Source organism: Oncorhynchus masou, chromosome 20 (genome assembly GCF_036934945.1).
Source record: "Oncorhynchus masou masou isolate Uvic2021 chromosome 20, UVic_Omas_1.1, whole genome shotgun sequence".
In the NCBI taxonomy this organism is placed as follows: Eukaryota; Metazoa; Chordata; class Actinopteri; order Salmoniformes; family Salmonidae; genus Oncorhynchus; species Oncorhynchus masou.
Genome location: NC_088231.1, coordinates 19,866,135 through 19,878,358, shown reverse-complemented (window position 1 = coordinate 19,878,358; position 12,224 = coordinate 19,866,135). Strand labels below are relative to the sequence as shown.

Below are 12,224 nucleotides of genomic sequence, written 5' to 3'. Positions count from 1 at the left end.
TAAACAGTGTCCTTTGCTCCCGCTTGCCCAACACCTGCCCTCACCGTTAACAGAACTGCATGAAAACATTGCTGGGGTCGAAGGACACTGTCTATCGGTGTACGGCTAGCTAGCCACCGTTGTCGCCACCGCCCATTCTTCTGTGGGGTTTTGTCGGTGATTGGCATCAAACGTTATTGTGCATCACCTACTGTACTGGAACGCCCCCCCCCCCCCCATGTCCTAGATTAAAAATGTACAGTACAATTATAAAGAGGTGTTCCTGCAGATGCAGGAATGCTCACATGTTATTTAACTAGGCAAGTCAGTTAAGAACAAATCCATAATTACAATGACGGCCTACCCCGGAAGCTGCAGGGTCAATTGTGCGCCGCCCTATGGGACTCCTAACCACGGTCGGATGTAATGAAGCCTGGAATCGAACCAAGGACTACAGTGACGCCTCTTGCACTGAGATCCAGTGTTTCAGACTGTTGCGCCACTCGGGAGTCCTGAGTGTAGGAACGCCCAGAAATGCGGGCCGCAATTGTACCCTTCTTGGTTGTCAGCCAAACCATTATACTCTTTGGATGCATACAAATAAACAAATACATAAAACATTTATAAAAAATGAATACATTGTTGCATTGATCCATTTGCTGCGATAATAAGGGATAGAGATGATACGATATAGGATTTTTATTTGATAATTTCCTTGAAAAATAACCATTTGTACACATGAGTCCTCCAAATCAGTTTAATCATCAATATCACCATTAATGATGATAGTGATAACGCAATTATTTATATTTTGCAAGTATGATCACCTTTTGAAACAGACGTCATGTTCTGAAATTGTTCAGCACATTTTGTTGGATCATACCGGTGTCAAGGTCTTGTAGTTGCTTTGTAGTTGCTTACAACGACCACTAGATGGTAGTGTAGCCTCATTCCTTAAACCCTTGCTCAGTTTGAAATCAATCTGACCCCAGTGGTGGTAACTCTTATCCGCAGAGGACCTGCTGGGGAACTTTTGTTACCGCCAGGCAATCACTCACCTCATTCAACCAATTACAGTCTTGGTGGAAGGCTATGACTACTTGTGCTGACTGTGTACCTCGACAACCGTGTTTGAGGATTGAATAACCTCTGGGCTATGTGGTTGTCTTTGAATGTGGGACGTGTCTTTCCATGTTGATGATACTGTACGTTGGTCTGACTCTATGCTTAAGGGCCTGAAATAGTCAAACGGTGGTTCAAAGAGAATGAGTCAATGTTGAACAAATGTTTTACTAAGGTTGAATTTCCGTCTCTCTATGACTCAAGTCTCTGCCCACAGAGAAGCCATTCAGATGTCATGTCCAGACAGACTGACTGTAAAACCACCAGTCTGTGTGGCCGCCGAGCAGAGCACTGGCTGGGGGAGAGGGATCAGGGCCAGATGGGCCACATTTGGGACATGAAGTCACTGGGAGGTGTGTGTGTGTGTGTGTGTGTGTGTGTGTGTGTGTGTGTGTATCTGTGTATGTGCGTTAGAGCCATAGAATGTCTTATAATAATATTATGTCAACTTTAAGACAACCTTCATGCAAGCCATGTTTTCTTCATGTTGACACATACCATGTCTTCATCACTGATAATTCCTGTTGTCACAACAACTGGTCAAAAGTAGTGCACTATGTAGGGAATAGGGTTCCATTTAAGACGCAACCCATGACTCCCAGGTCCTCTCAACCATGTGGCAGGAACATACTGAATGTGTGATCCTTAACCATCAAGGGAAACCACACGGGGTCCAGGTTAAAGCTTCAGTGATCATGTTAAACCCTGGGTCCAGGTTAAAGCGTCAGTGATCATGTTAAACCCTGGGTCAAGGTTAAAGCTTCAGTGATCATGTTAAACCCTGGGTCCAGGTTAAAGCGTCAGTGATCATGTTAAACCCTGGGTCCAGGTTAAAGCTTCAGCGATCATGTTAAACCCTGGGTCCAGGTTAATGTGTCAGTGATCATGTTAAACCCTGGGTCCAGGTTAAAGCTTCAGTGATCATGTTAAACCCTGGGTTAAGGTTAAAGCTTCAGTGATCATGTTAAACCCTGGGTCCAGGTTAAAGCTTCAGCGATCATGTTAAACCCTGGGTCCAGGTTAAAGTGTCAGTGATCATGTTAAACCCTGGGTCCAGGTTAAAGCGTAGGTGATCATGTTAAACCCTGCGTCCAGGTTAAAGCTTCAGTGATCATGTTAAACCCTGGGTCCAGGTTAAAACTTCAGTGATCATGTTAAACCCTGGGTCCAGGTTAAAGCTTCAGTGATCATGTTAAACCCTGGGTCAAGGTTAAAGCTTCAGTGATCATGTTAAACCCTGGGTCCAGGTTAAAGCTTCAGTGATCATGTTAAACCCTGGGTCCAGGTTAAAACTTCAGTGATCATGTTAAACCCTGGGTCCAGGTTAAAGCTTCAGTGATCATGTTAAACCCTGGGTCAAGGTTAAAGCGTCAGTGATCATGTTAAACCCTGGGTCAAGGTTAAAGCTTCAGTGATCATGTTAAACCCTGGGTCAAGGTTAAAGCTTCAGCGATCATGTTAAACCCTGGGTCCAGGTTAAAGTGTCAGTGATCATGTTAAACCCTGGGTCCAGGTTAAAGTGTCAGTGATCATGTTAAACCCTGGGTCCAGGTTAAAGTGTCAGTGATCATGTTAAACCCTGGGTCCAGGTTAAAGTGTCAGTGATCATGTTAAACCCTGGGTCAAGGCAGTGGTGTGTACTCATGGCTGCCAAGGGAAGCATCCAAAAATTGACCAAGAAAATAACATAATATAATTTATCTTTCGTCTCATTTCATAATTTTCCTTTGTTTCGCAAGAAGCTGACTGTATCTCCAGAGTGGCACGGCAGTCTAAGGACTGCATATCAGTGCTAGACACTGGTTCGAATCCAGGCTTTTGGGAGTCCCATAGGGCGACACACAATTGGCCCAGCGAAGTCTGGGTTAGGTTTTGGCCGGGGTAGGCTGTCATTGTAAGTACGAATTTGTTCTTAGCTGACTTTCCTAGTTAAATAAAGGTTAAAAAATATCACAGGAGAATGCATCTGAGCAAGCAAAACAGAGCTTCTCTATCTGATGCTGTCTGGTCATAAAGAGTATGACATTGTTGCCTCCTGTATCCTTGAAGGCAAGGGAAGCCAGTGAGCATTTGGCCTCCCTTGATAAAAAGTATGAGTTAATAGTGAATCAGTGTTGAGCTAAACTGAGCTCAGCTCTGAATGGTCCTGGTGCACCAAAAAAAGTGTAAAGGAAAGCCAGTTTGGATTTGGCTTCACTCCCATCATATCAATATACGTCATTGACAGAAACAATTTGAATGGTTGCTCCTCATGGGGTTGTTGTCCTCCGGTGGCTTACTAGCGAAAATGGTCCCTTTCCTAAATTAGCCATGGATGGAGATAGGGATTTTACTTAATTCTCCTTAATGGCAAATGATTATATTGGCGATTCTGATAACTAATGTACTAACTCATCAACTCTGACGATGTAGCTCGTAGTTGTTCTTTGTAGCATGGCCATCTATGGATTTGGTAGCTGTTGGCCAATCAGGAGAGACATCCGTAACTGCAATGACTGGGCCATGTTCAGTTGCCAAACGTTGTCGAACGTTGCAGATAGAAATTCCATTAATGGAGCCAAAATGTTTCCTTGGGCGACATGTCGGAGAGGCATGTTTGTTCTATATTACATGTTTCTATCTGAACCTACCAAAGCGTTTTGTCTGGCTGAACGCGCCCCTGGAGAGGGGGAACCTGTTCAGGATGGTTCAACAGTACAGAACAATCAGATCCAAATTGTGTAGAAAAGATACGACTGTGTGCCATGTAGAATATGCAATCATTTATGAACATTTTATCTCACTGAACACACCTCAGCAGGGTTGGAGTCAATTCCATTTCAATTCCAGTCCATTCTAGAAATAAACCAAATTCCAACTTCACGTTTTGCTCACTGACAAGCATTAAAGAGAATTTGACTCCCAGAATTGCCTGGAATTATAATGGAAAGGACTCCAACCCTGCACCGCAACGTTTCACAACACGGCATGAGGTAACGTCACAACTAGAGGAATTACGGTGTTGCTGTATTACGATGTCTCTCCCACACACTTTTACTCTGTCATCCTCTCCTCTTTCTCCCTCTCTCCACCGGTTTATCAATTTGGGAACCCTCCTCCACACCATTCTCAAAGGATTTGTCTGGAACATGTCCCTGGTGCTGACTCTAGGTCAGCGCTTACCGGGGCGGGCTCAGAGATGTTTGGTTTCCAAGAAGAGACACACACATACTTGGACGCATAGATACACGCACATACACGTAGACGCATGCTCACCCAGATAGATGCACAAACGCACACACACACACACACACTCACATACTGTAGATACCGATGCACGCACGCACCCATGTACACACACACACACACACACACACGCACCCATGTACACACACACACGCACCCATGTACACACACACACACACGCACACACACGCACCCACACACACACACACACACACACACACACACACACACACACACATACACACACACACACACTGTAGATACCGATGCACGCACGCACCCATGTACACACACACACACGCACACACACAACCAACACACACACACACACACACACACACACACACACACACACACACACACACACACACACACACACACACACACACACACACACACACACACACACACACACACACACACACACACACACACACACACACACACTCACGTGTGTGTGAGTTGGAAGCTCTATTTGATCTCTGGTTTCACAGAAACCCTTCAGAAGAGAATGTGGAAAGCTCTTGTTGTCCACGTGACTGAGGGTTGTCATTTACATTTAAGTCATTTAGCAGACGCTCTTATCCAGAGCGACTTACAAATTGAGAGGGAATGAATGTGCTGCCGTGTACTGTATAATATCTGCACATTATCTAGATTTAGAGTACAGCGCATGTGGGTGTTCACGCAGGTTTGTGCATGTCACTTCTGTTCATGTACTGTATGTGTGGCTAATCCCTGTGAAGGCATAGTGTGTGGCAGAATCCCAAATGGCATCCTATTCCCTATTTAGTGTGCTACTTTTGACCAGGACCATAGGGGTGCCATAAAGGATGCACCCTATGTGTATGTAACATTTCTTCCACTCCTGTTGCCTCATCATAAATTAAAACACTTTTTTTTACACTGCATTGATCTAACACACGTGTATCAAATGTGTGTAGAATCAACATGTTCATACAGCATTTGAGGATGTGTGTCTCTGGGAATGTGTGCATAAAACACATACAGTGTGTGTGTGTGTGTGACCTGCCCAGTGAGAGCCCAGTGTGTGTGTGTGTGTGTGAGCTGCCCAGTGAGAGCCCAGTGTGTGTGTGTGTGTGTGTGGGAAAAAGCGCCAACCCCACCCACCTCAAGCCCACAGATGGCCCCTGCTGGCTTGAACGGCATGTGAGAGGAACACTAGGGGGGTCAAAGTCCCCCCTCTGCCCAGCCTCAGACCCTGTGACAGTCCACCCCCTCCAGCTGTGGCCACAACAGCCCCTTTGTCCACCCCTGCCATATGAACCAGTTATGTAAGACGGACTGTGAGTGAGATCACCATCTATGTACCAAGCAAGCCACCGCCTGCTGCCTGTCCACCTCTCTCCGGACCTCTCTCTGGACCTCTCTCACTCTCTCTCTTGATCTCCCTCGCTCTACTGTACATGTTGTTTGTGAGGAGAGAATGAGAGGGAGTGGGAGAGAGAGAGGCCAAGGGAGAGAGAGAGAGAGAGAGAGAGAGAGAGGAGAGAGAGAGGGGGAGGGAGAGAGAGTAAGGGAGAGAGAGAGAGAGAGAGGGAGTGAGAGGAAGGGAGAGAGAGGGAGGGACTGAGAGGAAGGGAGAGAGAGATAGGGAGAGAGAGAGGGAGAGAGAGGGAGGGAGTGAGAGGAAGGGAGAGAGAGAGAGAGTGAGAGAGAGGAATGGAGAGAGAGAGAGAGAGAGGGAGTGAAAGGAAGGGAGAGAGGAAGGGAGAGAGAGAGAGAGAGGGAGTGAGAGGAAGGGGAGAGAGAGAGAGGAAGGGAGAGAGAGGAAGGGAGAGAGAGAGAGGGAGTGAGAGGAAGGGAGAGAGAGAGAGGAAGGGAGAGAGAGAGGGAGGGAGTGAGAGAGAGAGAGAGAGAGAGAGAGAGAGAGAGAGAGGGAAAGAAGGGAGAGAGAGAGAGTGAGAGAGAAGAAGGGAGAGAGAGAGGTAATCCAGGGGCAGGGTACAGTAAGACCCCAGGCTAAGCTGCCTGTCTGAGAGAGAATGTGGAAACAAACTCTAAGAGCCATGATAAGGTAGTTCAGAGTTATGGTGTACCGCTTATGGCACTCCTTTGGCCCGAAAAAACTTAAAGGGGAACTTTTGTGGGGCAGCCTACATGAGACCATTGTGAAGTGCATTATCATATTAAATGACATCAGAAACCAAGTCAACAACTCCAATCCACCTGAACACTCAACATTTCAAAACAGCAGCCAATGACCCAACTAAGACAACACTCTTTGTTTAATACATTTAATAGTGCACGTGACTGTGATTAATCTGTACAGAAATAATATTAATAATACAAAATATAAAACACATTTCTGTAACTTAAGCGTAACATTTACAATAAAATAAACATGGTACAAAAACAACATATCTGAGGTATAAATATATTTTTAAATTAAATGTCATTGTCATGCGTTACTCATATCTGACGGCATACAAATAATGTACACAAACGTTTAACAATACAACACAACGCTTAGCAAATGAGTCACACACTGAACAGAGAACGTATGGGTTTTAACACGGGGCCCAAATCTGGCCCGGATGAAGGTGTACTTGGTTACTATTAGTTTATACTTCATTTAAGATAACACAGAGACAGACAGACAGACAGACAGACAGACAGACAGACAGACAGACAGACAGACAGACAGACAGACAGACTTACAGAAAATAAACCTGCGCATATAGATTATTTTTCCTTCTTTAAACCAGACAAACATTCCCTGCACTTTCTCCTCCTCTATTTACAGTAAAACCTGTAAAATCCCACACCTTTATAAAAGGACCTTCTCTTTTCTTTGTTTTCTATTCATTTCTTCTCTTCTCTTCTTTTCTATTTCTTTCCCCCCGGGTTGTTTCTTCTTCTGTGAAGCAGAAGACCTTGACTGCTCTTGTGTACATCGTTCTACAAAAGTAACAACCTGAAGTGTTCCTTTCATCAACGTTTATCCTACAAATGGCGGCCATTTTGGAATCCGAGCCCTGTTGATTGTTGTGTATTCTCGGTGCTCTTTTAAGCAGTGGAATCAATCAAAAATGCTCTGTGACTGTCTGCTTTCTTTAAGCTTGGTCCATCAAAATCTAGGTCTCCATTTTAGTTTTGGGGGCGACTTTAACCCTCTCAACCAATTGGTGTTCCAGCCACCATTTTGCTTCTGTTCCATCCTTTAAACCCACTCTATACCAGCTTCCCCTAATGCCATTTAACCAACTATCAACTCAACATACCCCACTTAGTAATACAAACTCAGATATTGCATATTTTCAATACATTCACACAACTGTTAGCCCATATTATCCATCCGTCCAAAAATACACTATCTTCCTGAAAACAATGTTGTGGACATTGCCTCTGCTGTAACAGGATAAAAACACTTGTGCACGAGTACGCACACACACACACACACACACACACACACACACACACACACACACACACACACACACACACACACACACACACACACACACACACACACACACACACACACACACACACACACACACACAGAGAGAGAGGAAACAGGAAAAAGCAACATGAACAGATGCAGGATATAGTATATACACACTATATTGCAGCTGGGAGCCAGTGCATGAAATATGTCTAATTAATCAACCATTCATCACACACACACACCCACATACTAACCTTCTCTCTTCTCAGAAGTCCCCCTCCCCTATAGATTCTCTTTTTACTAATCCGTGACATCACATCCTGTGACGGTGATGTCACATCCTCTCTGTAAAGGTATTATGCTTGTTGGATGAGTGACACCATACTTCCATTTCAGACACATTTACTTTGGTCGTGTCGCCCGCACCACCGAGCACAAGAACCACAACACAACTCTGAAAGAACTGTGAGGGTCCAGGGCCGTTCCAGGCCTTGCAGGACCCCTCGGAGGCAGTAACCCCACCTGGTCGTTGATGACAGTCTACGGACCACGACAAAGTCTGTTCAAAGTCTCTCTGTCCAGGACACAAGGGTATGTCTGTCAAGAGCTTGAATCATGTCAATGAGTCAATGGGTTGTCCTCCCCCAGTCAACCCCAACCAGCATCAGGGCTGTAGAGAATCAGGGGCTGAGGTGGGGGTGGACAGAGAGTCTTTGGGGTTCCAGTGTGTCGCCCCTTCTTGTGACTTTGGTCTCCAAGTCAAGTGGAGCTGCCTGGCCCTCACTTCTCCATCTGGGTGGTGAAGGACTGGCGCATCCGCACCACCTCACTGGCACACAGGTGTCCATACAGTTTATTGTACCACTCTGGGAACCGACCCCTGGAAACAGAGGGACAGAGAGGAGATGTTTTAGTATCAGACCAGAGTTACTTTCATTTAGAGAGGAGATGTTTTAGCATCAGACCAGAGTTACTTTGATTTAGAGAGGAGATGTTTTAGTATCAGACCAGAGTTACTTTGATTTAGAGAGGAGATGTTTTAACATCAGACCAGAGTTACTTTGATTTAGAGAGGAGATGTTTTAGTATCAGACCAGAGTTACTTTGATTTAGAGAGGAGATGTTTTAACATCAGACCAGAGTTACTTTGATTTAGAGAGGAGATGTTTTAGTATCAGACCAGAGTTACTTTGATTTAGAGAGGAGATGTTTTAGTATCAGACCAGAGTTACTTTGGTTTAAAGCTCTCCTCTAGTTCCCTTGAACATTTTAGTTTAGAGTTGAGCATGTCTAGCCTTTATTCTGCTGTTTCTATTCTACTGTTTCTATCCTACTTTTTCTATCCTACTGTTTGTATTCTACTGGTTCTATTGTACTGTTTCTATCCTACTGTTTCTATCCTACTGTTTGTATTCTACTGTTTCTATTCTACTGTTTCTATCCTACTGTTTCTATCCTACTGTTTCTATCCTACTGTTTCTATCCTACTGTTTCTATCCTACTGTTTCTATCCTACTGTTTCTATCCTACTGTTTCTATCCTACTGTTTCTATCCTACTGTTTCTATTCTACTGTTTCTATCCTACTGTTTCTATCCTACTGTTTGTATTCTACTGTTTCTATCCTACTGGTTCTATTGTACTGTTTCTATCCTACTGTTTCTATCCTACTGTTTGTATTCTACTGTTTCTATCCTACTGGTTCTATTGTACTGTTTCTATCCTACTGTTTCTATCCTACTGTTTGTATTCTACTGTTTCTATCCTACTGGTTCTATTGTACTGTTTCTATCCTACTGTTTCTATCCTACTGTTTGTATTCTACTGTTTCTATCCTACTGTTTCTATCCTACTGTTTGTATTCTACTGTTTCTATCCTACTGTTTCTATCCTACTGTTTGTATTCTACTGTTTCTATCCTACTGGTTCTATTGTACTGTTTCTATCCTACTGTTTCTATCCTACTGTTTGTATTCTACTGTTTCTATCCTACTGTTTCTATCCTACTGTTTCTATCCTACTGTTTGTATTCTACTGGTTCTATTCTACTGTTTCTATCCTACTGTTTCTATCCTACTGTTTCTATCCTACTGTTTCTATCCTACTGTTTCTATCCTACTGTTTCTATCCTACTGTTTCTATCCTACTGTTTCTATCCTACTGTTTCTATCCTACTGTTTCTATTCTACTGTTTCTATCCTACTGTTTCTATCCTACTGTTTCTATTCTACTGTTTCTATCCTACTGTTTCTATTCTACTGTTTCTATCCTACTGTTTCTATCCTACTGTTTCTATCCTACTGTTTCTATCCTACTGTTTCTATCCTACTGTTTCTATTCTGCTGTTTCTATCCTACTGTTTCTATCTTACTGTTTGTATTCTACTGTTTCTATCCTACTGTTTCTATCCTACTGGTTCTATTGTACTGTTTCTATCCTACTGTTTCTATCCTACTGTTTCTATCCTACTGTTTCTATCCTACTGTTTCTATCCTACTGTTTGTATTCTACTGGTTCTATTGTACTGTTTCTATCCTACTGTTTCTATCCTACTGTTTGTATTCTACTGTTTCTATCCTACTGTTTCTATCCTACTGTTTCTATCCTACTGTTTCTATCCTACTGTTTCTATCCTACTGTTTCTATCCTACTGTTTCTATTCTGCTGTTTCTACTGCTTCCGTTCCAGCTGACTCACCTGCAGTCGACCCTGGAGATGTGTGTGAGGCGAGACTTGTTGCTGCTGCATGGCTCGATGAAGTAGCGTGAGGTGAGCACATTGGCCCGCACGCCCAGTAACGCTGCCCCGTCATGGTCCACTGATGTACACACCAACGCACACGCTCCCTTAGGTAGGTCTGTCACCCACGTCCTGGAGCAGAGAGAAGACATTTTGACTTGTTTTATACCAAAAGAGAGAAAGTTTGTTTTATATCATTGAGAGAAAGAGAGACAGAGATGTTTTATATCATTGAGAGAAAGAGAGACAGTTGTTTTATATCATTGAGAGAAAGAGAGACAGAGTTGTTTTATATCATTGAGAGAAAGAGACAGAGAGACAGTTGTTTTATATCATTGAGAGAAAGAGAGATGTTTTATATCATTGAGAGAAAGAGAGACAGAGATGTTTTATATCATTGAGAGAAAGAGAGACAGAGATGTTTTATACCATTGAGAGAAAGAGAGACAGAGAGAGAGTTGTTTTATATCATTGAGAGAAAGAGAGACAGAGAGAGAGATGTTTTATATCATTGAGAGAAAGAGAGACAGAGATGTTTTATACCATTGAGAGAAAGAGAGACAGAGATGTTTTATATCATTGAGAGAAAGAGAGACAGAGATGTTTTATATCATTGAGAGAAAGAGAGACAGAGAGAGAGATGTTTTATACCATTGAGAGAAAGAGAGACAGAGATGTTTTATATCATTGAGAGAAGGAGAGACAGAGATGTTTTATACCATTTAGGAAGAGAATAATGAAAGAAGGAGAGAAATAATGGATGAAGTAGAAAAACAAGAAGGGGATATACGAGGCATGGGAAGGTCTCAGTCTCCAGGAACAAAGTAAAGGGTTTTTACACTGTCCCTATAGGAGAACCCTTTGAAGAAGGGGATATACGAGGCATGGGAAGGTCTCAGTCTCCAGGAACAAAGTAAAGGGTTTTTACACTGTCCCTATAGGAGAACCCTTTGAAGAAGGGGATATACAAGGCATGGGAAGGTCTCAGTCTCCAGGAACAAAGTAAAGGGTTTTTACACTGTCCCTATAGGAGAACCCTTTGAAGAAGGGGATATACAAGGCATGGGAAGGTCTCAGTCTCCAGGAACAAAGTAAAGGGTTTTTACACTGTCCCTATAGGAGAACCCTTTGAAGAAGGGGATATACAAGGCATGGGAAGGTCTCAGTCTCCAGGAACAAAGTAAAGGGTTTTTACACTGTCCCTATAGGAGAACCCTTTGAAGAAGGGGATATACAAGGCATGGGAAGGTCTCAGTCTCCAGGAACAAAGTAAAGGGTTTTTACACTGTCCCTATAGGAGAACCCTTTGAAGAAGGGGATATACAAGGCATGGGAAGGTCTCAGTCTCCAGGAACAAAGTAAAGGGTTTTTACACTGTCCCTATAGGAGAACCCTTTGAAGAAGGGGATATACAAGGCGTGGGAAGGTCTCAGTCTCCAGGATCAAAGTAAAGGGTTTTTACACTGTCCCTATAGGAGAACCCTTTGAAGAAGGGGATATACAAGGCATGGGAAGGTCTCAGTCTCCAGGAACAAAGTAAAGGGTTTTTACACTGTCCCTATAGGAGAACCCTTTGAAGAAGGGGATATACAAGGCATGGGAAGGTCTCAGTCTCCAGGAACAAAGTAAAGGGTTTTTACACTGTCCCTATAGGAGAACCCTTTGAAGAAGTTTTGCTGGTTCAAGGTAGAACAATTTTGGTTCCAAGTAGAACCGTTTTGGGTTCCATGTAGAAACCTTTCCAAAAA

The 12,224-nt window shown here is 43.4% G+C and overlaps 1 protein-coding gene across 1 annotated transcript in view; it reads right to left on the bottom strand.

Annotated features, from left to right (window-relative positions):
* Window positions 1–6,570: 6,570 nt before the first annotated feature.
* The window catches only part of LOC135507149 (rho GTPase-activating protein 7-like), a 182,851-nt gene continuing 177,197 nt past the window's right edge, over window positions 6,571–12,224 (bottom strand). Inside the window, 2 exon segments of the mRNA XM_064926731.1 lie at window positions 6,571–8,618; window positions 10,435–10,608. Of these exon segments, the coding sequence (XP_064782803.1) occupies window positions 8,519–8,618; window positions 10,435–10,608 (274 nt within the window). The 3' untranslated portion in view covers window positions 6,571–8,518.